A 25,964-nucleotide genomic window follows, 5' to 3' on the forward strand; every position below is an offset into this window, starting at 1 on the left:
TTGCCCGGGATATTATTACCCTCTTTCGTGAGAAGTCATTTTTTCCTGGTCAATTATTACCCTTTTTAGGAGAAATGTATACTGTAATTCTGTAGAGTTTAGCAAGAGGGTACTATTTGCCCGGGATATTATTACCCTCTTTCGTGAGAAGTCATTTTTTCCTGGTCAATTATTACCCTCTTTAGGAGAATTTTACTGTGTAGTTCAAGCGAGTTTAGCTATAGGGTACAATTTGCCCGGGAAATTATTACCCTCTTTCGTGAGAAGTCATTTTTCTTGGTCAATTATTACCCTTCTTAGGAGAAATGTATCCTGTAATTCTGTAGAGTTTAGCAAGAGGGTACTATTTGCCCGGGATATTATTACCCTCTTTCGTGAGAAGTCATTTTTTCCTGGTCAATTATTACCCTCTTTAGGAGAAATTTACTGTGTAGTTCAAGCGAGTTTAGCTATAGGGTACAATTTGCCCGGGAAATTATTACCCTCTTTCGTGAGAAGTCATTTTTTCCTGGTCAATTATTACCCTTTTTAGGAGAAATGTATACTGTAATTCTGCAGAGTTTAGCAAGAGGGTACTATTTGCCCGGGAAATTATTACCCTCTTTCGTGAGAAGTCATTTTTTCCTGTTCAATTATTACCCTTTTTAGGAGAAATGTATACTGTAATTCTGTAGAGTTTAGCAAGAGGGTACTATTTGCCCGGGATATTATTACCCTCTTTCGTGAGAAGTCATTTTTTCCTGGTCAATTATTACCCCCTTTAGGAGAAATTTACTGTGTAGTTCAGGCGAGTTTTGCTATAGGGTACAATTTGCCCGGGAAATTATTACCCTCTTTCGTGAGAGGTCATTTTTTCCTGGTCAATTATTACCCTCTTTAGGAGAAATTTACTGTGTAGTTCAAGCGAGTTTAGCTATAGGGTACAATTTGCCCGGGAAATTATTACCCTCTTTCGTGAGAAGTCATTTTTTCCTGGTCAATTATTACCCTTCTTAAGAGATATGTATATTGTTATTGTGTAGAGTTTAGCAAGAGAGTACTATTTGCCCGGGATATTATTACCCTCTTTCGTGAGAAGTCATTTTTTCCTAGTCAATTAATACCCTCTTTAGGAGAAATTTACTGTGTATTTCAAGCGAGTTTAGCTACAGGGTACAATCTGCCCGGGAAATTATTACCCTCTTTCGTGAGAAGTCATTTTTTCCTGGTCAATTATTACCCTCTTTAGGAGAAATTTACTGTGTAGTTCAAGCGAGTTTAGCTATAGGGTACAATTTGCCCGGGAAATTATTACCCTCTTTCGTGAGAAGTCATTTTTTCCTGGTCAATTATTACCCTTTTTAGGAGAAATGTATATTGTTATTGTGTAGAATTTAGCAAGAGAGTACTATTTGCCCGGTATATTATTACCCTCTTTCGTGAGAAGTCATTTTTTCCTAGTCAATTAATACCCTCTTTAGGAGAAATTTACTGTGTAGTTCAAGCGAGTTTAGCTATAGGGTACAATTTGCCCGGGAAATTATTACCCTCTTTCGTGAGAAGTCATTTTTTCCTGGTCAATTATTACCCTCTTTAGGAGAAATTTACTGTGTAGTTCAAGCGAGTTTAGCTATAGGGTACAATTTGCCCGGGAAATTATTACCCTCTTTCGTGAGAAGTCATTTTTTCCTGGTCAATTATTACCCTTCTTAGGAGAAATGTATACTGTAATTCTATAGAGTTTAGCAAGAGGGTACGATTTGCCCGGGATATTATTACCCTCTTTCGTGAGAAGTCATTTTTTCCTGGTCAATTATTACCCTTTTTAGGAGAAATGTATACTGTAATTCTGCAGAGTTTAGCAAGAGGGTACTATTTGCCCGGGATATTATTACCCTCTTTCGTGAGAAGTCATTTTTTCCTGGTCAATTATTACCCTCTTTAGGAGAAATTTACTGTGTAGTTCAAGCGAGTTTAGTTATAGGGTACAATTTGCCCGGGAAATTATTACCCTCTTTCGTGAGAAGTCATTTTTTCCTGGTCAATTATTACCCTTCTTAAGAGAAATGTATACTGTAATTCTATAAAGTTTAGCAAGAGGGTACTATTTGCCCGGGAAATTATTACCCTCTTTCGTGAGAAGTCATTTTTTCCTGGTCAATTATTACCCTCTTTAGGAGAAATTTACTGTGTATTTCAAGCGAGTTTAGCTATAGGGTACAATTTGCCCGGGATATTATTACCCTCTTTCGTGAGAAGTCATTTTTTCCTGGTCAATTGTTACCCTTCTTAAGAGAAATGTATACTGTAATTCTATAAAGTTTAGCAAGAGGGTACTATTTGCCCGGGAAATTATTACCCTCTTTCGTGAGAAGTCATTTTTTCCTGGTCAATTATTACCCTCTTTAGGAGAAATTTACTGTGTAGTTTAAGCGAGTTTAGCTATAGGGTACAATTTGCCCGGGATATTATTACCCTCTTACGTGAGAAGTCATTTTTTCCCGGTCAATTTTTACCCTCCTTTCAACAATATATTTGATTGACATGTAGGGTAATATTTTCTCGATAATATTTGTACCCCTATTGTTGACGTCAAATTTTCCCGGGCAAATTTTACCCTCTAGGGTAATAATTTGCTAGGGTAAAAATTGCCCGTTACACCGGCATAGCCGTGGGACACAAAACTCAAAGATTTCATTTCATTTCAAATTTTAAAAAAAATCAAACTGGATTGCACTGTCGGCCCCTTTTATGCACGGAGTTGTGATAGAAGTTGCTAGACCGCTGCGGACCTAGTAGTGTCCTTTCCAACTGCAGTTCTGTCTACAGACGCTACTAGCAATGACGAAGGGGAAGCTAGTATGTCAAAAACAGTACCTTCAACCCATACTTATGTTTTTCGTGTCAAAATTGAAATAAACACCAAAAAAATATTAGTACTACTTACTTATTTTATAACCTATCAAAATATGGATGAAATATATTGTACACTTCTATCCGCTCTTGCTTCTACAATTCTCTATTTTTGTAATCTTCCAAAGCCGTTTTCATAATGTGATGGTCTTTCTTTGATTTTATGAATGAAACGTTAACTAACAACTGAAATGAGACTATGTGATAATGGGGGTTGACAGCAGCGTGGTTAGTAGGCGAATCAAAAATATCTGTGAATAAAAGATCAGAATTGATACAATATAAATAGAATCCGCCCAACAGCCACTGATTGTAACTACGAGCGGTCAGATTTTCAGCACTACTGCCGCCATAGACAAAAAGACTCATTCGACTCAACGCACATAGAAAAGGCGGCGATTGAACAATTGCTACCACATTGCATGCATAATAGGGGCCTTAATGAAAAGAAATTACCTAATGAACTAATAAATGAAATGATAAACTTGGGAGAATTGCCACGATCCTTAAAAATCATACACAAAATATTTGTACACAAAATTCGCATAATATGGGATAGAAAGAAACTAATAACCGTGTGTTCGTGCATCGAATGTGGTTATCAACGAGTAGTGCAGAAAACTTGACAGTATCATTTAACATAGCATTTACATGGATTTTGAACTTTCCTTTGGTAAGTGGTTAGTGTTACTGCCTTTAGTGTTATATCCCGGGTTCAATTTGATATGGGAGAAAACTCTCACTTATCTGTAGGTTTATATCCAATTGTAATGCTGAAAACAATAACATAACTAAACATTTTAAGACAAGCATGCACTGTATCCATTGGAAATTCAATGTATGTACTAGCCTCAGTGCTAATAAGCCTTTACAAACAAACAAACAAAAAAAAGAGAGAGAGATAGAGAGAGAAATAAATAGACACCGGAAAACTAAGTTTTAATGATAACGGAACCTGGCCATAAATGGGTTCTGCTAGGTTTTGATTCCGGAACTAATTTCTTCAGAAAAATGATTCCGGGTTAACCTGATAAAAACGATTTCGAATTCGATAGTGAAACCAATCACGCCTTAAAATTTTTTGATTGATTGTTTGGTTTGGATATAGTGCTCCAATCAACAATGAGACTATTATGAGACGTAAACCTAGAGTTTAACGTAGAACCCGAACATGAGTTCAAACAGAGTATCGAATTCGGGTCCCCCCACATCAAAGACGTGTACGCTAACCATGTAGCCACAAGGGAGTTTACACATTGATGACTATGAATAACAAACTAACAGAAATTTCTGTGAGGAGGGTAACTACAAGAAACAGAAACAAAATATTCACTCGTAACGACAAAGTTATAAACCAGCAATGAAATTGCGTAGAAATATAGAGAATTGAATGGAAATTTAGAAGATAAAAGACTTTTTTTTTTTTTAAAAAAAAGAAACAATGCTTACTGGTTTTAATTCCGAAACGGGTCACACTTAGAAAATAGTTCTCTTACACTATATACTTTCAACTTTAAGTCTCTCAGTATAAGTCGCGACGATAAGAATTTTTGCCAAAACACTCAACATCAAATTCAGACTACCAAATTACTCTTAATTTACCTTTAACTTCATTCTTGTTTTTACAACTGTATCTAAGTATTTAATGCATGCTAGCAAACCCGCACGTCCTGCGCAAGCGCAGGGTACTATTGTTGTCTGAATGATTGTATACGATACAAAATTAAAAATATTTATGATTAGCCAAGTAGTTTTAATGACACGTTAATAATATCTTTAATTAAGAATTTCTCAATAATTACTCGAATTTTAAGACGTCCTCAAATCTAAGACGCACTCATGTTTCGCTGTGTTGAATTAAGGAAAAATAGTAATATGTTCGGTTTTTACTATTACTAAACCGCTCTTTGATATTGGTCATTTTCGGTGATTTTTATATATCCCTCTCCCCTCCCCATGTTGCGAGGAACTGCATGATAGAAATTATCCCAGGCCATGTCAAGTATGTTGAAAACTTGACCGAGATGGATTAGGTGGTTCAACAGTTAAGTTTTATTTATTTTTATATATTAATCTCCCCTTCCTTCCCTCTCCCCCTCCCCTAGGTTCTGCCGTCAAAGTGAAAACATTAAAAAGTAATTTCCAGGCTCGACCGTCATCTATGTTGAAAAGTTGATCGAGATCGGTCAGGTGGTTCAAGAGTTATTAAGTTATCTATCTACCTATCTATCTATCTATCTATCTATCTATCTATCTATCTATCTATCTATCTATCTATCTATCTATCTATCTATCTATCTATCTATCTATCTATCTATCTATCTCTCTATCTATCTATCTATCTATCTATCTATCTATCTATCTATCTATCTATCTATCTATATATATATATATATATATATATATATATATATATATATATATATATATCCGCTCCGCTCCTCCTACCCTAAGTTCTACCGTCAAAGGGATATGATAAAAACCACACCAGGTCCGAACCTCATCTATGTTGATAATTTGATCAAGATCGGTTCGGTGGTTTAAGCGTGATGAAGTCACAGACAGTCACTTTTATTTATATCTTTTTTACATATATGTCCTTCTTCCCCTCCCCTACATTGTGCCGTCAAAGTAAAATGAAGGAAACATCCCAGGTCTGAACTTATCTATGTTGAAAGTTTGAATGAGATCGGTAGGGTGGTTCAAGTGTTATTAAGTTTTATTCATTTTCATATATTTACCCTCCTCTCCTCTCCGCCCCAAGTTCTACCATCAAAATGAAATAATAAGAAACTTCACATGTTGAAACCTCATCTATGCTGAAAATTTGATTGAGATCGACCAGGTGGTTCAAGAGTTATTAACTCACAAACATGGCAACTTTTATTTTTATATTTATTGATTTTTGTATATCTCACCCTCCTCCACATCCCTACGTTGTTTCGTCAATGAAATGGTAAAATCTATCCCTGGCACGAACGTCATCTATGTTGAAAATTTGATCGAGATTGGTCGTTTCGTTCAAGAGTTATTAAATTTTCTTTATTTTTTATTTCCCCCCTCCCCTCCCGTATGTTCGACTGTCAAAGTACATAGCTAGAAACACTCCCAGGCCAGAACTGCATGTACGAAAAAAAATTTGATCAAGATCGGTTCGGTGGTTGAAGAGATTAAGGGTCACAAACATAGTGACTTTCACTTTGAATCTGTAATTTTTTGTTCAGAGACGCCGCTATTAATATATGTATTCACATACTCTAGTTTATTTCCATCGACAAATGAGAAGAAATATTACGGTGAACAAAATTTTACCTGTAACGTTTGCTGAACAATGTTTGAGTTCAGGAATCGGAAAGGGATTTGAAGGCATTCTGACTGACTAGCTCTGGAAGTTGCAAATATGAGGCTGAATGTGTACCTACATGTAGTCCACCATTTTCTATCAATAAGAATATAATAATCTTCCTATATGGGTAGCATATGTGCCTTTGCCACGGGAGACCTTGGTTCGATCTCCAGCAGATCATGTGGTTGGGACTCGATGTTAAGGTGTAGGCCCACGTCTCATATAGCCCCATTGCTGAAGAGGATGCTAAACTCAAGTCAAATCGACCATTATTTATTTATTATCGTTTGTATAATGTAGTGTATGAAACAAGGTTCGGGAACGAAAACATAAGCTATCAGATGAATCTAAAATAAAAATTTGCTATACTTTCAATTTTCTCAAAATATTTTTAAGCCATCTAATGTGCTGTTTACTCAAAAACACATTATTATTTGCAATACCCTGTAATTATTAAATTTCAAACATCAGTATCTATTGATAAATACATCTGACATAACCTCATATTAAGAGAAACAGTACATTTTCCCCTTACATTATGGCTAATAATAACTATCAGTCATAATACAGAAACATGAAGTGCCAAACACAGCGTAATATTGATAAATCAAGAGGCGTCGTTCTTCACGTTGATGAGTTTTTAATGTTTCCACTAATGTAAAATACATATATCAGTTAGTGTTGGTAATATTTGTATTTATATTTGATAACCATCCCTAATGGATTGAGTATAAAATTTATCATCTGCTTCACACAGAGACTCCATTAAGCTATCTTTATCTTTGTAACATATCTTTCCGATCTCTAACAGCGGACTTTATTGCTCTTCTTTGACGGTTGAACATTTCCTATCTGGAGATCATGTGAGATATGGATTTTCAGTTAACTTGGGCTTCAAACCATATAAGCTCCTAGACAGTCTACAGCAAGAAAGGTGAGTGTACGTCCTGTAAACATTTTGTAGTTGCGCTGTTATCTCATTAATCGTGAACGTTCGTTATAACATCCTTATGAAATGAAGTGGAGTTTAAACTATGTTTAAACATTTCAAAGTTTTGATTTCATCTCCTTAATCCTAATTATAGCCTTAAAAATTGAACGGATTCCTGCGGTTTGGATTCTATTACAGGTTCATATCTCGTATAGCTTCGATATTGTAAAAAGACGCTAAACTTCAGGAAACCAAACAAACATATGAAATATTAATTTAAGGTAATTTGGATAGAACCAGAAGCTCCAATTTCCTTTAAGAGGCCTAATCACTGAGAAATTAAAACACCGCTAAGTTCACAGTCATTATGTGACGTCTTCAAATGGCTAAAAGATAATCAAAATCTGGAAAAAGAGCGTGCTAGACAATATTGTTTTGCATGGGGTACCGTTGTCACGAGTCACCTAGTACCTTTCCGTTTGCAGCCATTTCAAAACGCAAAAATAAATACCGGTTTTTCAAATGGCTGAAAATCGAAAGCAGATAAGTGAGTCGTGGTAACGGTATTACATGTAAAATAATACTGTGTAGCGACCTCTTCTTCCACTTTTCGATTATCTTTTATCTATTTGAAGATATTACATAATTACAGTTAAATTAGCGGTATTTTAACTTTGACGTGATGGGGCCTCTTAAAAATCTTGATTTTAAAAATGTTAATATCATATAGGAATCATACATTTCTTTACAGCACAACAAAATGTCCAATAGATGGAGGATGCAGGAAATATCGATGTGTATCGGTGTTCCTTTAGAGGAAAGTGACATTGTTGAATTATTAAGTTTTATTGCTAGATGTTGAGGGTTGAAACATTCATTCTGTTTTAAGAAGCTCTATATAATAATTATCGCATTAGGTAAAATCTCATACCTTAGCGTTTTATAATGATAGACATTTTTTTACCGATGTGATCCCTCTCAAAAGCCGCCACTGATACATCTAAGAATTAGTTCTACCCTTTAGATCTTATTGATCTACTAAACAAGGAAGTTGTTATCCTCTTACGTTATCTTGAGCTGGTCGTATGCTTACAACTCAATTCTATAAAAGTACGTTGAAGAAACAGTACAAAAATAGCTCTATCGATTTTCCTGTGGTAAATTAAATCGGACTTAAAATAATTTTCAGTCGGTGTTAGAGGGAGAGATTATTATACAAGATATACAGAGAAAATACCATGTTACATGAGAAGAAATCAGGTTAGGAACGTGGAATATTAAGAGTGGGCACTCTGTGATTTCGTAATCATTGCAATCAATCCAAACCGGAAACGTTTTCACGTCTTCATACATGTGTCTTACATTGCTCGATTCTGTTGCAACGTTGACAAATTTGTTGTAAAATTTCGTACATGTGCACTGTCTCTTCTTTCTTTGTGACATCATGATGTGCTGTCGCTTATATTACAATATGTTTTATGATATTTCATGAATAATGTTTAATTTACTCCTAGAGTGAGAGAAAACATCAGAATGAGTGAAAAACGGTTTTCCGCAAAGTATTCAACCGGAATTTTTGATTTCAATATATACCCACGCAACTTTGTAGTTGGAAAGGGTATATATTCCATTTAGACAGAAAATGTGATAGTTTCGATGCTTACGTACTTATCTGAAAAATTGAAAATTTCGGAAAACTTAACTTTCGTTGCAAATTATCATTATGTGGGGTAACACATGAAGACAGTAACACACACACACACACACACACACACACACACACACGTACGTGTGTGTGTCTGTGTGTGTGTGTGTGTGTGTACAGGGTGTTTCAAAACACGGTAGGGCCCCATCAGTTTGGAGCTATGGACCTTTAAAGTTCATTTTTGCACGCTTTCGGCGGCCTATAACTCCGAAAGGAAGCATTTGTGCACCCAGGTTGGTCTATATTTTTTGGTCTTATTTTGGTGTCAGGAATTACTTCCCAAACGTTGCCAGTGTTGTTTTGAAATACCCTATATATATATATATATATATATATATATATATATATATATATATATATATATATATATATATTACCCTGAAACACCCTTAAGTTATATAACAAATGATAAAATGATAAACAGAATACCCCTTTTTATTATATTATACACCGGTCAACAAATGGTGATATGGTAAGTACCGCGTACGTCACACATTGTGTTTTCTAACACAGGGTAAAGCATCTGTATATTGCCAAAGAATATTAAAGAACAAACCTACAATATTATTAGGCTAATCCACTCTGAATATATAAAATGTGGTATCGTCACCTTACATATAAGCCAATCAAAAGATCACATAATACTTAGGCATATTAATCTTCAGGTAGACTCAAGTCTAAATTTTAAAACCTATTTTTATATTATGAATGTAGCGAAGAAATATACAAACAAAGGAAACACTTTCTTTAATCTAGCAAACAATGATGACAGACATGACACAGATCTTCACGCACTTGAAATGTGTCCATCACTTATATATTTTAGACATACTAAACAAAAGTACTCATGCACTCCGACGAAGTATCCGTGCCCTCAAGAAACGATGATATCTGTCCTGTTTTTCTTCTTGGTATCTTTATTGCTGATTTTCTGAGTTTGTCTAAAATTCTTTTATTTTACTTCATTCTAACTACTGTGAATCGGTAACTCAAGACGGTCATGATTGTAATAGTAGATTCATTGTACAATAAAAACTGATAACTATTATTATTATTAGCATTAAGAGTAGTAGGCGTATCATATTTTAGTATCTAATTTTCTATAGGCCTATAAGCTATTATCATTTCTTTTGAACGAACAATCTGAAATGACGAAATAGGAAAATTCTGTAATTTAGAAATTTATTCCAAGGAACTTTCAAAATGAAAGTTCAACATGATTTTCACTATTCATAAATTACATTTTCTTCTATGAAGTGAGAGTGGTAAGCACGTGATAGTTTCCAGGTCGGAATAATCTAATACCTCAGAGCGCATTGCTTCGTCTTCCAAGGTAGGAGAACATTGGACGAAAAAAAGAAGAAAAAAATTCAGCCACTTATTATTAAGATTCCATCGGTAATATTTTGGATTATCGTATTAAGGATTTGTAATATGTGTCCTGATTTGACATGTACTTATGCTAAATGTCTCATTGTTATTTGTAAATCGGAAGTCAGGTAATGTAAAATAATCTTTCTTATGTATGGAAGGTGAATACTGAAATTAGGAAGATATTCTTCTTAAGATAAACTTACTAATAACATAGCTGAAGTGTCATTTCGAACATTCTCCTAGAGAGTAGGAATTTACTGGGATCACCAGTGTTAGCACCTGAGAGTTTTAGGATTAGGTATACCGAATCGCACGGTATGGTTCCTGCCCGGTAGACCTAAAGCCCGTACTTATCTGAGAATAATTGGAAATCAAGAAGTCTGGAATAGCCTACCTAAGATAAGGCATCGGTTCCACTTGCACTATTAGAAATAATAACCTTTTTAATCTGGCCGTTTAGGAGTGGGATGGACCAGCAAAATGTCTTCATTTTCTAGATTAACTTTATAAAAAAGAAGAGTATTTTCGGTGAAGAATTTAATTATGTCTCACTACAGGACATAAATTACTGGTGAACAGAGTAAGTGAACACTAATTGCTACCGATTGAAAGGCCCGTGGGGTAGAAGGTAGAGTGCAGTGACTAAGATCAATAAAAGTATAGAATTCATTGTGCACATGTGATTCGAAAACATGAATAAAAGCAGATACAGTAATGAAATAAATTGAACTCATGGTGTTGTTGGCAATAGTATCAGGGTTGTTAAAAGAAAACTATTACCTATAATCATGTCTGTTATTCTAGCCAATAGAATTTTAGAGCTGCATCCTTAGATAATGCGAGAAAATATACACACCTCTTGTGGAAAATATCTCTATGATTAGGAATATTTTATAGTTTCTTCCATCTATTTTCTATTCTAGTGCATGGAAATGATCTTCTGTAGCTTTGGTCTATTGGTTCTAGTGTTATGAAGCAAAGTGAAGTAATGCAGGGCATGGGCATTTCTTTGATTGATCGCAGTGGAGGAAATGCATGTGTTTTGTGTAATGACATTTAATAGGGCCGAGAGGCTCTCTTATGTCTATATGAGCAACGAACGCGCGTTGGTGAAGGAGGTGGAATCGATCACGCCTCGAAGATCATGTGATTCAGATGCAATGTAAGCTATAAGTCTATGTCTCATTTAGCCTCAATGCAGAAAAGGACGCTAAATTCAAATCATTCTAAAATCAGTAGGGTCGGAGGAAGATTGAAGAGTTACAAGGAAGATGTAACGGAAGAACTTGAATAAACCTGCATAGATTATGGTAAAACAATGACAATTGTTGTAAAACATTGACAAACGAATAATGCAAAACATTCTGATTTTGCAGTATCTTACTTAAAATTGCTGGATGCTTTTCAGAAGTGCATCAAAAATTTGTCCAGGGAATATAGATATTTTGGTACAGGAAAAATTGAATAATAATATTCGAAGTAAAACAAGCAAAAACAGATAGAAAATAAAAGTTGAATGAATTATCGTCAGAGGAATAAAGAGATAAATATAAAAGATGAATGAATTATCGTCAGAGGAATAAAGAGATAAATATAAAAGCTGAATAAATTATCGTCAGAGGAATAAAGAGATAAATATAAAAGCTGAATAAATTATCGTCAGAGGAATAAAGAGACAAATATAAAAGTTGAATGAATTATCGTCAGAGGAATAAAGATATAAATATATTGCAGCTTTTGCTTTCCTTATATACTGTATTTGTGATGTATGGAACACTACCACATGCACAAAGACTAGTATCATTAGTACTAGTGTGCAATATTCGCTCACTTATATTCTCATGATTAATATCTGCTACGATTTGATGGAAAATAAAATATTACATAACGAGTTCAGGGTATCTTGATTATATTCTTATCTATACTACGTTTTCGTCGTTACACGAGGTCATTTACAGTAAAATATTGATTTTGAATTACGGATAGCCCACTCAATTCATCATTTTATTGTAAGCTTCTATTGACGTAAACTTAATGACATTTAGTAAATAGATTTGAATAGATGGTGCCACACCTGCATTATTTGATGATTATCCATAATTAAGCATTGAATTTTCCATCAGTGTTGTGCAGCCCCACCCATTACTCCTATTTCTTAATGCAATTTTCTTTTAACACTTCAGCGTGAACAATTGGTTTGTTTATTTGAAGTTTAACCCTTTTTGAGCATAGGCTGTTACATTGAAAGTGAATCTAGAACTTATTTCGTGACTGATCGAATAAGTGAAGGAAAACAGGGACTTTGGCAGCATGGTTACTTATCCCCGTTACGATTCAAGGCTATCAAACTGGAATTTTGTTGAGAAGAGCTCATCGGGCGGTTCTTAATTCACGCATAGATGCGTGTAATCCTTAAAAATTCCTTAGCAGTATTTGGTAGTCGAAGCAAAACTATAATCGTAAAACATACTGAATTTTCTTTCATTTTGAGTTAATAGTTAAACGTACGCAAACGTATAAAGTAGCTTTGTGACTCATAGGTTTCGAAAATTATAAGAAAGGATAAAAATAAGAGATTGTTCTCGACTCATACGCTATACATTGAATAGGTAAAAAACTGAGCTCTCACTGAAACAAATATACTATATACACAGTGAAAAGCATTGATTGTATATCCATGAGAAACGTTTGCTCTATGCAGGTAAATGTTTGTTCCTTGTTTCATAAAATCGTTGAAATTGAAACTCACAAAACTTACAAGAAATTGTGACAGTAACAAATTGGCTTGAACATTGTATTGCGAATTTACATTACAAAAGTCTCATGGACAACAAACGGACTTTCAATCTTACTTAAAAAACAAAACTGATGATTTATATAACTTTGAAAACTTCAAGAACCCAGATTTTTGGACAAGTTCTAAAGACTGATTTTTTATATCGTTGATATGTTTCCTGCAATTCCTCTACCAAATTTTATGGAAGTTAGAAATTCTTCTTGACAATATGATTAGCGTACGGGCTTTCGGTGTGGGAGACACACGCTTTGTTCCCGATAAGAGTTCATGTAGTTGAGATTGTACACTTCATATAGGGATGTTCTCGATGCTGAAATTGATGTTAAATTCCAAATCAATCAGGGAATCTGACCCAGTTTATAGCTAAACGAGGGATTATAAACTAGAAATTTAATCTTATTCTCCAGTATTAATTATCGTTTTCATTTCTTTCATTGACCAAACGAAAACTAATACGCAATCCACCCGAGGCATCTTATTTCATACAAATATACTTTCTGAACTTTTACAATTAGTTAGTCACACTTGAATTTTCACCTAACTGGTATCTGATTCTTTACGTCAAATATATTCAGGAGGCAAAGTCAATAATTTGGCTTCCACAACAAATGAATAATAATAATAATAATAATAATAATAATAATAATAATAATAATAATAATAATAATAATAATAATAATAATAATAATAATAATAATAATAATGTAAACAAAAATGATGTTTCAGCATTTCCCATGACATTTTCGTTTTCCATATTACATTGACATTTTCATTGCCAGAAAATTCCTTCTGAGTTTCAAAACGGATTAGGTTGCTGGATTTATTTAGAATTCCATCTCTTTTAGGACCGAGAACACCTGTATATGAGACGTTCTATAAAGTATATTAACAGCCAACACGAATGAAACACATGTCTGTATGCTAGCCATTAACTACTAAAGTATATTTTAAAACATATTAGGATTTAAGTAGGCTCTATCTATATGTAAATGTGTACGATATGATGAATCAACAAATACTTCAGTTGTTTACTTATTTTTTCTTATGTTTCAATACATACAAACAGAGAGAGAGATTAATAAATTATTATCATTTAAAAAAAAATCAGAATAGGATTATCGTGTCGAGTTTGGACCATGAACTTTTACTGTTAACATAATCCAAATAATCAGCTGTTTTACTTCAAGCTAGAAACTAGACTTGCTAACTTGCTATGCACCTCTCTCTAATTTTCTTGAAGAGAGCCACAGGAAATTGCAACAGAACGGAGAGAGACCTGCCCTACAGCGTACTCTTGAGTGAGTGTGGTACGATACTTGATTAAATTTTTTTTTTACAGTTTTCTGTTTGTTCTGCTCGTCGCTTTATCAGGAAATTTCAGGAGAAAGCACGCGGGTGCAAAGAAACTAAGTAAGGCGTTTGAAAGACCAACTCATGCTGATTACAACAAACTAATAAAATTCCTGTACGGTTGACAACTTTTCGAGAGATTCAATGTTAAACGCACGATGTCAGAAATACATAACCGAAGTATTCTCTCCCATGGCGAAGCCTGATGGTTTGAACTTACTACTGCTTGATCACTGGGGTCCATTCACAGACAACTTGTTCATTACAAGATTGATGACGGATGGCAAGGACGTAGTGGTTGAGAATATACCAAAGAACTACACATTATTTGTACAATCATTTGATATGGTTGGATTCCGACCAATCAAAGATTATGGCAGGAGATTTGTACATAGTATAAAACTTCTTTATCCGGACAAATTTACTTTGCGCTTTGATTATGCGAATTGTTCCCTTGACGGGTGCAACTTAGCTGTATATATAAAATTGTTCAAGGTGCAAGGAAATCTTTTGTCTACGTCATTTCTTCATAAAACAGAAGAACAACAGTGATCATTTTTCATCTCTATCTTTACTGTGAACAGAATAATGACTAATTTTAAATAACAGACCAGTTATTGCAAAACAGTTTTTTTCTGTTACCTCTCATAGCTTTCAATTCGTATGTCAATATTTGTTGCTAATAATGTTGTACTTAAGGCGTTTAAATGCGCATTTGCTCATTTTTTTCATATAAACTTCCAAATTGAATATCTCGAACAGTTCTCAACCGTACAGGAATTTTATTAGTTTGTTGTAATCAGCATGAATTGGTTCTTCAAATGGCATGCTTAGTTTATCTGCAGGCGAGTTCTTTCTCCAAAACTTCCTTTGTTAAATAGGCTACCGTCTGGTCAATATGTGCACTGGTTGTTCCATCCAATTACGATTGGGAATTGCAGTGCATCACAATAGTGGTTCAAGTTGACCTTCACCACGAAATGGTATTTTCTTGTTCTTATTCCGAAGTGCAATGGTAGCAGTGACAAATAGCTCTATTCACCATGATTTGGCCCAAGGAAGTTTCATTCAGTATGCAGCGGACAATATGAACCATAACATTCACAAACTGTAGAGGGATATGGAACACTTCAGGGAATGGACATAATTGAGATGATCCCTTCAGAAGTTCAGATTAGAACCAAAGTGCCTCGTCACAATATATCAGTCAAAGATATTCATCAAGTAGTTCTAATTAATATCAAAGATAACTCGAGCTAGCAAATGGATTCTGGTTTCTGACATACCGCCCAATAAAAGAAAGTATAACATTTATCGACAGAACTGAGAACATTGAGTGAATGTGCAGTATATTTCATGTTTTGGAGCATTCTGTTTCCATATGGTATGGTGCAGACCAAATGCTTCTGAAAGGAGATTATCCTGGGAAGTTGTCATTAACTTTGCTTCCTATGATATACTTGGATCCCTTCTTGAATTGCATTCTTAAAATTGCAATTAAAATTGGAATTAAAATTGCAACAAAAGAATAAACTGAGAAAAGCACGAAACAGAAAACTCATAGTTTCAAGTTATTGACGGTTATTTGAACAAAAGTTATCAGGAATTAAATTGGTACAAATAAGAATAACATAATTTTGCGAGAATAATATAATTTCACTGCTGTCAAATCAAAAAATTTTAGTTATGAGATTGTATGTTACGTATCTTGATAGTTATAAGCTTACGTCGAGGATCAAAACTTACAAATGATATTCGCAGGTTTTGTAAATATTTTGGATAATTTGACGTTCCGCATTGTAATTTCTCTTTGTTAGTCGGAATTTGGGAAAGGTTGCAACTCCACTCGACATAATGTGGAACTACGGAACGTAGACTTTTAGATTTGATTTGGATTAGAATTTAACTAGTGCAGAAAGTGTATGAGCCTGAGCAAATTAGTTAAAGTAGAATCGTAAACTATATTCAGTTGGTATCACGAATCGGGGGGGGGGGGGAGGGGGTTCACCTCCGGTGCTTGGAGTCGCTCGTTTCATCCCAGCTCTCGTCGTGTAGACAAACACCGTGCTCGTGGGTTTTCTCGGGGCTCTCCCGTTTCCTCCCACTTTCTTAATTCTACCATTTCATTCATTTCTCATCTTCACCGTCCCCTTTAGCCTCATCGGCATAATCGTGGGACGTAAAACTCAAAGATTTCATAGAGCTCCTCAATGGCTAAGCGGAGAGCGTACGCGCCTATGGCGTGGGAGACCCGGGTTCGATTCCCGGCGGGAGCTCATGTGGTTCGGATTCCACGTTAATCAGTACGTTCACGTCTCACATAGCCTCTCTGCTGAACGGGACGTTAAACTCAAAATCAATTAAACTCAACTCAAAGATTTCATTTCATCTTTTTTGTGCCACGAGTCAAAGCATAGTCATCGACTATCACGAATACTTATAGCATGGATTTAGGCAACATAAAGAAGGATAAATGAGAGAAAAATAAATCCTTAGAAGAAAGAAATGCTAGATCCTTAGCTCTCACACTTTTGTGTACAGTAGTAAAATAGTTAAATCTTTTACATTATAGTGCTATTGCGGGTCTAGTGTAAAAGTATCAAAGTTATCTAAAAGTTCAATAATTTCGATATTCCTTAAATTGTATTTCTTTCAAATAGCTTCTTTGGCTTTGGAAGACGGGGAACAATAAATCTGTTTGGGTCCGAGTGCCACTATGAGCTACGTCAGCAAATATTTCCAGCAAACATCTCTTCATGGATTTTCAAGTATTGCTAAAACAGGGGATTCTTGCTGGTTAAGGTATGTCCTGTGTATATACAGTATAACATTAATATTTCATTTCACATTCAGACAAAAATTGAATTCAAACTACAGATCAATTCTCACCATGCTTTTGTGGATATATGTTTAGTTTTCAAAGTGGGTCTGCATCTAAACCTGAGAATAGGTAAGATAAATCTCTTGTGTGAAAGGTATGTTTAGTCACAATATTTTAAAATAATGCTAATAAAATCAGTAAACATACCTATTTTATTACAATACAGGCAAAACTTTGTAGTATATAAATAGGATTTTATGTTTCATTTTCAGATTGATTTGGTGGATTGTTATCATTTTGTGTTTTCTATCTGCTACTGCATTCATTTGGGATAGATGGAGAAAATACCAGGAAAATCCTACAGTTGTTACCATCGAAAGAAATTACATAGAATGGCAAATACCACTTCCTGCTGTGATGATGTGTCCGGAAGACTTAGTTCACGAAAGAACAATGAAGAGATATATTAGAAAGTAAGTATGATAAAGCAGAAATTCTCTTTCTTCGCACGGGAATTATAAAGTTTATGCAATATATCATGCTTGAATGTAAATAAATGAGTAAAATAAAAGAGTAAGAACAACGCCTTCGATGTTGCCTCTCTCACGATTTCGGCATTGTCTTTTTCAATATGAGCGACATAAGTAGATATTGAAAAGAGACGCCTTCGGCGTTGCCTTTGTCAGTTCCTGGATCGGCTGTCACGTTAATTCTTGCCAAAAGTTGGACTCAAACGCTACCAGGCTTATCAGCAATCCCAATCCCAAGCGCACAAACTATAGATTCAACACTAATATCGGTATTTAGAACGCTATTTTTCACGCTCCACTTCCTCAGATCGAATGGGGATACAATTGGTCTCGAATGGGATTGGAAGTATTACTATTTATCTTAGTGATCTCGAAAACTATGAATTTGACACTAATATCAATATTTTTGGAAGTGCTATTTTTCAAGTCTCACAAAGCTTATGACGTTGAGAGCTAACTGTGGAGATGAACTACATCAAAAGTGTTACTATTTATCTGAGCGACACCAAAAATAGTGAATTTGACATTAATACTTGCCATTCTATCATCTTCCTTGATGCATACATTTTGAGTTTCCATAATTTTCCCCTATGCTGAGATTCGGAGAAAGAGCTTGGTAACCAATCAGGTTTAGAAGAACACTATCCGTGAACTCAATGTGATGTTTCTAGATCACTTCTTCCTATGAGAAAAGACGATGATGACCAGACAGATAGGATACGCACATTATTTTATTAATAGTAAAGATAATATTTTATGGTATTCCTTTAATTATTTTGATATAATTCTGAGTTATAAATTAAAATGATGTATATTGCTTCCTTATTTACACCACTAAAACTTATGTTCTTAATGAAATCAATGGGAATATTATTACTTCTGAATTGAAACGTAATGTTATATTTTGTAGATCATTTGGAAAGTTATCATCAGAAGATAATAAGTTTTATTCCCAGTTCTTACGAGATGTTGCCAATATTGAAATTTCTAATTTAGCAAACTTGCTAAAGTATGAAAATGATCCAAGGATACCAAACAACATTTCATTAAGTGAGATGCAACTGATGGTAAGGAATAATATATCACTTTCTTTCAAGAGAAATGAGTGAAAGTAGTTCAAGTTTGAAGTAGTGAGATATGAATAATTAACTTAGGCTAATAAAGTTAATAAAATGCATTATTGCAAAACTTGATTAAATAAATTTAATTTACTATTAGGTTTTTATGAAGAATTATTGGTTTCTAGTTCGTTAGCAAATAATTTGTATTATACTAGAGTATGTAAATATTCATAAACTTGTAACATATTTGTAAGTTTTGCCTGATATTTGTTGTGTTATATATAATTTCCTTTGCTATGAGAATTATGGATATTTGATATGTTTCCTAGTGTTGCTTAAAATCCTAAAATCCTTCATCTTTCAAAGTAATACATCTTAGATGAGAATGATTGAGAAGCAATGGTTGTGATACGTTGGTATTTCAACATTTGTTTTCGATTAAAATTGGCATGTTTGCTTGTTGCGAAGTAAGTTTTAACCATTCGTCATATCTACGAATTTTTCGAAAAAAAGAAAAATCCAAAACAATGCAGAGGCGCTGTAAATAAAATATATTTTCATGTTTTAACGAGCCAATGATCGGAATTACAAAGAAGCGACAGTGCTTTGCGACTTTTATGCAATTGTTTGAAGGTGCTTCCAACTCCCCCTCAGCCACCAAACCTAAAACCAACCGACCCTATACTCAACAGAGGGTACTGAAAATTCCAGTCACATCCGAAGCCGATTACAATTAATACTTACAGAAGAATGACGGAAACATATGAACAAAGACACTAGATAACTACCGGTATTACGAAACATTCCGAGTCATCTGTGTGCATTACTTAGGCAAACAGAGCATCCTATCAAATATTGGATAGTGAAACCAAATATCATTCTGAAGTTACGGTCAGCTGGAAACGGCAAGTTATTTTTCTTTGGCTTTTGTTTTTCGTCTATCGCTAGAAAGTTTTGGTTTATTTGTGCTTTATGGTCCGCATTGGTGGTTTGAGAATATAGCGGATGATTATATTTAATTATATATAACATAGAAGTCAACAAACGCCTCGATTCAGATAAAGTGATTATTCAAGTGAACCATCTACATTTATTCACTGGTGAGAGTACTTCTGAACTCAAATCAATTCAAAAGCAAAACAAAAAAGTAAATAAAACAAAAAATAACAACAAAACGACATAATTTGAAAGAAATTGTATTATGGGAGGAAATTGGATTGTCATATTTGTAAACGCATCTTCATTGATCGAGCTGCTGAAAACAATGCGTTCAAGCCAGAGGCACTTACGTCATTTGACTTCAACATTTTACTACGTATGCGAATTGTGTTTTATTTCTAATGTGTAGAATGTTTGAATGTTTTCTAGGTAATGGAGCCATTTACAAGCTTGTCTGACCATACTACAAAGTCAGCTTTCGATAAGTCTGTAGTAGGCACAGAACATGGACTATGCTTTGCTTTTAATACAGCTTTCTCTAGGTAAGAGATATTAAGTAACATTATGTGTATTATTATTATAAATAATGACACTTTGTGTATTTGTTTCCTTTCAAACATAAGGCAGCAATTTGAGCTGAATATTTTTTTTACTCGGTTGATTTCAAACACACTAGTTCCTGACAAACATATTTCACCTCAGAGATGTTAAACCAGATTTTTACCAAAGAAGTAAACACCGCATCTTTTGAAGTACATTTCTCTTTTCTCACTGTCGTTTTGAATATTGCTCACGTGTTATCAACGAGATTTACGTCAGGTGAGTTCCCTGGCCACATGAGGCACTTAACTTCGTGTTTCTTGAAAATTAATCAACCTTATCTGATGTGTCATAAATTGCTAGATCTTGGTGAAAGTTTGCAGTTCATGAGTCGTTAGTGCCACGTTTCTATCTATTACATTTATATATTTAATGGTTAACTATATGCCTTTACATCTATAATAGGGAGAAGCAACCTCAAAACATTTTCTTTTCTGGACGTTTTACGCTGCTTTGCTGTAATTGAAATAACTTCACATGTTGATTTGTGAAGAAAACGAGATTTGTGGCCTTGTGCTACAAAGTGAGTCTCATCGGAAAATAGAACCTTCTCCCTCCGTTCCTTAGTTCAATCTTGAAGTTGTATTGCCCATGCGAAATCTCACCTTATTTATTGCTGTTGTTAGACAGTTATCCTCTATACTCTTACAGCTTCCAGATCGACTTCCAGTACCATGTGTCTCACAGTTGAGTCATGCACTGTTACTTTGGACCGGTTATGTTCTTTCTCAAAACATGTTACCTAGGATTTTCCTTAGACATTCGTTTTAGAAGTTTGATACCTCTGCTAATGGGTCCCCTTTCCCCCACAATGTTCATTTCTTTTAAAATAAATACTACCTGACTGTTTGTATATACAACTTAACAAGTTTATTGACAGCACCTATACTTGCATTTTCAGTCGACAATTTATTTCTGAGTAATGAATGTGTTCTTTCTGAGTGTTACAATTATCATCATTTTCCTCGATTAAATATCCATGGCATCAAGAAACAATCAAATAAATTTTACAAATCACTTGTCAAAAATACACAACGTTATATTTCGTTTAAGGCATAACTTGAAACGGAGTGACAGACTTACTATTACACTTTTATATCACATAAGTGGGAAAAGAAACTGCGCAGAAGCAGCACTCTATTACAAATAATTTGATGGTCAAATATGTGAACCTGCTAATCCCCAAAAGAGAAATGTTTCGTTTCATCCTGGTAAAACATCATCTTCGTCGTAATTTTCACACTAACGCACTCGACGTTTCTTTATCTTGGAGAATAATTCGTACCCTGGATATCAAACGTTTGTCTAAATGTTGACTTTTTTTAGAGATATTGCATTGCGGAAAAATAGGTAATCGATACACTGCTTACCAACCTTTTTCTCAAAGAAAACTTCTAGAGATTAATTAAAAATAAGATCATACGTTTTTGAATTCCTACAAGGAAACATTGTAACGCATTTGTTTTGCTGAAGCACACCGATGTTATGGATTCCGCCTACCTTTAATCTAGGGAGATGATAAATAGTTAAATTAAAAAAATAACATGTATGACAGATATAATGCTATTTTCTGTATTGCAAAATCGCAAAGAAAGAAGAAGAAAGTATTAACATAGGAGTTCTCCAGGTTCTTAGAACATTGTTCAATATTCGTTTCTGTTTCTGAATTCTAAGTAGAGAAGAACAAAAGTAAATGGAGACCTCTTAGATAGAAAACAAAGTTCTTGTTTACTGAACAAGTAAGTTAAATTAAAAATGAACGTATAAGGAATTAGGTTGAAAATGCTGATTAAAAGCTTCATACCTTGTCTTCAATAGGGCATAATATTTCAATACTGCAACATAATAGATAAAAGTAAAAGACGTATTATGTTAGTTTTAAACTCAATCTCAACGACTTATACCTCCTTTGATACATATTTCCAAAATCAAATATATTTTTAGAAGCTTTTTGGCAAAAGAAGACTGACGTGTCGCAGAAACACTCACAAAGATAACAACAGGTTCATTCCAGTTTAACACTCGTATTCAGGGTTGTAGATATGTGAAATGTGATCTTCTCCTTCTTACAGTAAGGACCGAGACATTACTCACTCTTCATACAAGACTTAGTAACCTAGCGACAGGAGTACCCAGAATTGCTTTCAGTGGAGAGTATAAAGGCAAAACAACAGCTAAACGAATTGAAATCATGTTACGAGTAATGTGTTTTATAGTGAATATAAAAAGATTATACAGTATAAAGAAACAATCATGATTGATGAAGGAAATCATCATTTACTATTTGCCTAGAGGAAAGAAGTGACCTGGGGTATATTCTACGCGGATGAATCAAGAAATCACCAATCTCTGTGCAGCATCCTGAAAACGATTTTCCCATTTTCATTCAACAGTTTCTTCATATCAGTTTTTATTTATCATATGTGAAAAAGAAAAGTATCTTCGACATACCGAAATATAAGAAAAAGATGAGCACTGCCCTGCATCGCCGCCGTGTATCTGAATTTGAGATTCAAGTAGCACTGTGTACTTATCTAATACGTATTACTTGTTAGCAGTGGTCTATAGTTAGAAAATATAGTATAAAATATGATTAAAAATTGGTGAAAATTATAATTATAACCTATATGAATTTATATAGTAAATAGTATGTAATATAACTGGAAAAGCTTCATAATTGTATTTATCATCGAGTTACATTTTCAGAATATACTTTCCAGTTACATAAGTGCGTTGAGAATTAAATAATATAATGCTATTCCATATTCTGTTGTTGGAACGTTATTCATTGTTTTTAATACTTATCCTATATGAGACACGAGCTTATTATTATTATTATTATTATTATTATTATTATTATTATTATTATTATTATTATTATTATTATTATTATTATTATTAAGTAGTAATAGTAGTAGTAGTAATATTAAATTCAAGACAAAGATTTTAAAAAGAATTAATGAATAACAATCTACCTTGCAGCTTACTATTTTGTGTTAAATGCAGTTTATATATTTATTTCGTTGTGTTTTTATGACAGTCAACGGAACATTGATGGGATCAATGAAACGAAGATAAGACACGTGGATAGTCGTCAAGAATTTCTTAGATGGAATATGTTTTCCCCAACAGAGAAATCAAAGGTATTTTTCTTTACATCTAAGTAAAACTTTTTTGTCTTTGAGACTTGGTCTAACATAAAAAAAGTGTAAGATAAAAAAAATATGTATTCTAAATGATATAAAGTAGCATTTTATCAGTCGCTCATGGAATCTAAATGTGCATTTCAAGTTCAATCTTGTACTTGAATTCCTTATTAGATTTGTTTCCATGTTACACACAGGTTGTTCTGTATTACATGATTATTTAAAGAGTTGAAGCAAAAGCAAAGGCTCATGTCATAATATATTGAAGATTCAAAAACGGATTTAGAAGCATTAAATTTATCAATTGAACTAGTTACCATCACTTATAATTATATAGTACCTTCGTTGCGGAAAGATTCTTGTCGAAATTATAAATGATCCTTACCATATACCTATCAATGAAGTCTAATTTGTCGGTTTGACGAATAAAAGAATAATGCGACGCATAATTAACATTGTCAAAAATCTATATTTTTAATTCTCATTTTGTATTTTTTCATCTTTAACACTTTGGTCATGGGAACATACAACTACATATATTATGGTTCATTATATTTATCCTTTATTCCTTATTGTTCTCATACTTCATAGAGAGGATAGTATTTAGTATTCTACTATTTTTAGTGGTAGAATACTAGTATTTAGTGTTGTTGCTTCAGAATCTGAATGACCTTGATTCGTATTTGAGAGTCGTTTACAACGATTGAGTTATTTTGAAGAATAGTCTTCTCAATTTAATTATGTGGGTGTCGGGAGGATAGCTTTGAATCTAATTCGACTTTCATTTACTTCATTCTTCTTTGTGTCTTTGGACCGTGATCCCGTAATAAAACTATTAAAATCAAATTCAGAACTTTATACGAATATAGGAGAAAGCAAAGAGGTACCACATAAAGATTATAGCAAAGAAAGCGGAAAGATTAGCTTTTCTAACTTATTATTGAAAAATCAAAATTTTAAAAATGGTTAACAAAACAAACAAGGTTTTAAATGGTTAATTGGAAGGAAATATCCTTTACAAAATAGTTATTTGTTTTAAAATTATTTGTTCTATAATATACTAAATTATACTCCTACATAATCACTAGTTTTATACATTGCTTGGAATACTCTGTGTACCAGTTTAAAATTAGTAATTATTATTTGACGTTAGAGTTTGCCTAATTGTTTATCGCCAATTTACACATTAGTAGTGTATTTTTATATTTCAGATATCTCTGGTTTCACCTTACGAACTTCCTACCAATATCAAAGATTACCTTCCCTATTTTTACGAAAAAACTGACAATAACGTTTATGGCATTGAATTTGACTTAATGCAAACAGTGAGCACAGACGCAGTGAGAGAGCTTGCAGTGAGTCAACGTCGCTGCATATTTAGAGACGAAGTGGTCTTGGATGTGAGTAATATATACTCTTTGGTAGCCTGCAGTACAGAATGTAAATACGGAGATATCATTAAAAAATGTGGCTGTTACCTGCCAGGATACTACAATTCAGGTACAATACTTAATAAGTATGTTGTACGCTCCGTTATTATTTCGAGACGATTTTGAGTTTAACGTATTGTTCATCGGCGAGGCTACACTCTGTAAAGAAAAAATAGCGACACCTCAATTTTCTAGGTAACTTACACAGAAAGCATGGTAGTAGCCGGCTAGAAGAGAAATAGAAGGAAATTATTATCTTGATAGTTCATTTGCATTTTCTGTGACACCTATGGTGTACAACGGCGGTTACGAATTATTTATGTATCAGTAATAATCTCTCCAGATGGCACCTCAGATTGTCTTGTAAGTTATTGGAGTGAGAATTCTGTATTGCATTTCTGACGTGTAGTCCAAGTATTTACCATTTTGTTATTATTCTCTGCTTTGTCATTGTTTGAACAGTGTCAAGTGACAATATTGTTGTTGTGCAGGGTTGTTTTTGTATGAACTTGTTGCTACCTGTGAACTGTAAACAAGTATGATGAGTAAGAAATGTGACTCGTCGCCACGTGAACAAAACAATTGCTTTGCACAGCTAAGTTACATCTCTAAGGAAGATGGCTGGAATACTCAAAATCCACCATTCGATGGCAGAAAGAGTAATTCACAAGCAAAAGAGTACAAGAAATCATCCTTTCGTCAATAGTGTGATAGAAAAAATAAATCATCACCCAGAACAGATCGACAAATAAAATCAATAGCACTGCAGAATTAAGGAATGGCTTCCCCAAAAATCGCTTCTATAATTTGAGATGATCTGGGAACTTCAGCTACTCGGACGACTGTATTTTCTTAACTATATGAAGAAGATATTACGAAGATAAAATCGCCTGGAAAGTCGAAACTGACAAAAACACAAAAGACTTTAAACACGTAGGTTTGTGAGGCGATATACTACTTGTACTTATGACAACTGGAAGCATGTTGTTTTATCCGTTAGGAATGTTTAGAATAGTAGGAAGCGATAGTGGTGTGAAGTTGT

General features: G+C 34.0%; 2 protein-coding genes across 2 annotated transcripts in view; both read left to right on the forward strand.

The window, feature by feature from the left end:
- LOC145666269 (uncharacterized) overlaps positions 1 to 19,509 on the forward strand; it is a 35,896-nt gene extending 16,387 nt beyond the window's left edge. The window contains exons 2-6 of the mRNA XM_081733332.1: positions 7,050 to 7,172; positions 17,056 to 17,197; positions 17,489 to 17,689; positions 18,657 to 18,813; positions 19,441 to 19,509. Of these exons, the coding sequence (XP_081589458.1) occupies positions 17,112 to 17,197; positions 17,489 to 17,689; positions 18,657 to 18,813; positions 19,441 to 19,509 (513 nt within the window). The 5' untranslated portion in view covers positions 7,050 to 7,172; positions 17,056 to 17,111. The remainder of the gene's footprint in view (positions 1 to 7,049; positions 7,173 to 17,055; positions 17,198 to 17,488; positions 17,690 to 18,656; positions 18,814 to 19,440) is intronic.
- A 580-nt stretch (positions 19,510 to 20,089) lies between these two features.
- The window catches only part of LOC145667057 (uncharacterized), an 85,611-nt gene continuing 79,736 nt past the window's right edge, over positions 20,090 to 25,964 (forward strand). Inside the window, exons 1-3 of the mRNA XM_081734757.1 lie at positions 20,090 to 20,288; positions 23,387 to 23,489; positions 24,704 to 24,992. Of these exons, the coding sequence (XP_081590883.1) occupies positions 20,179 to 20,288; positions 23,387 to 23,489; positions 24,704 to 24,992 (502 nt within the window). The 5' untranslated portion in view covers positions 20,090 to 20,178. The remainder of the gene's footprint in view (positions 20,289 to 23,386; positions 23,490 to 24,703; positions 24,993 to 25,964) is intronic.

This window comes from Thermobia domestica, chromosome 12 (genome assembly GCF_964235325.1).
Source record: "Thermobia domestica chromosome 12, izTheDome1.hap1.1, whole genome shotgun sequence".
NCBI classification, from domain to species: Eukaryota; Metazoa; Arthropoda; class Insecta; order Zygentoma; family Lepismatidae; genus Thermobia; species Thermobia domestica.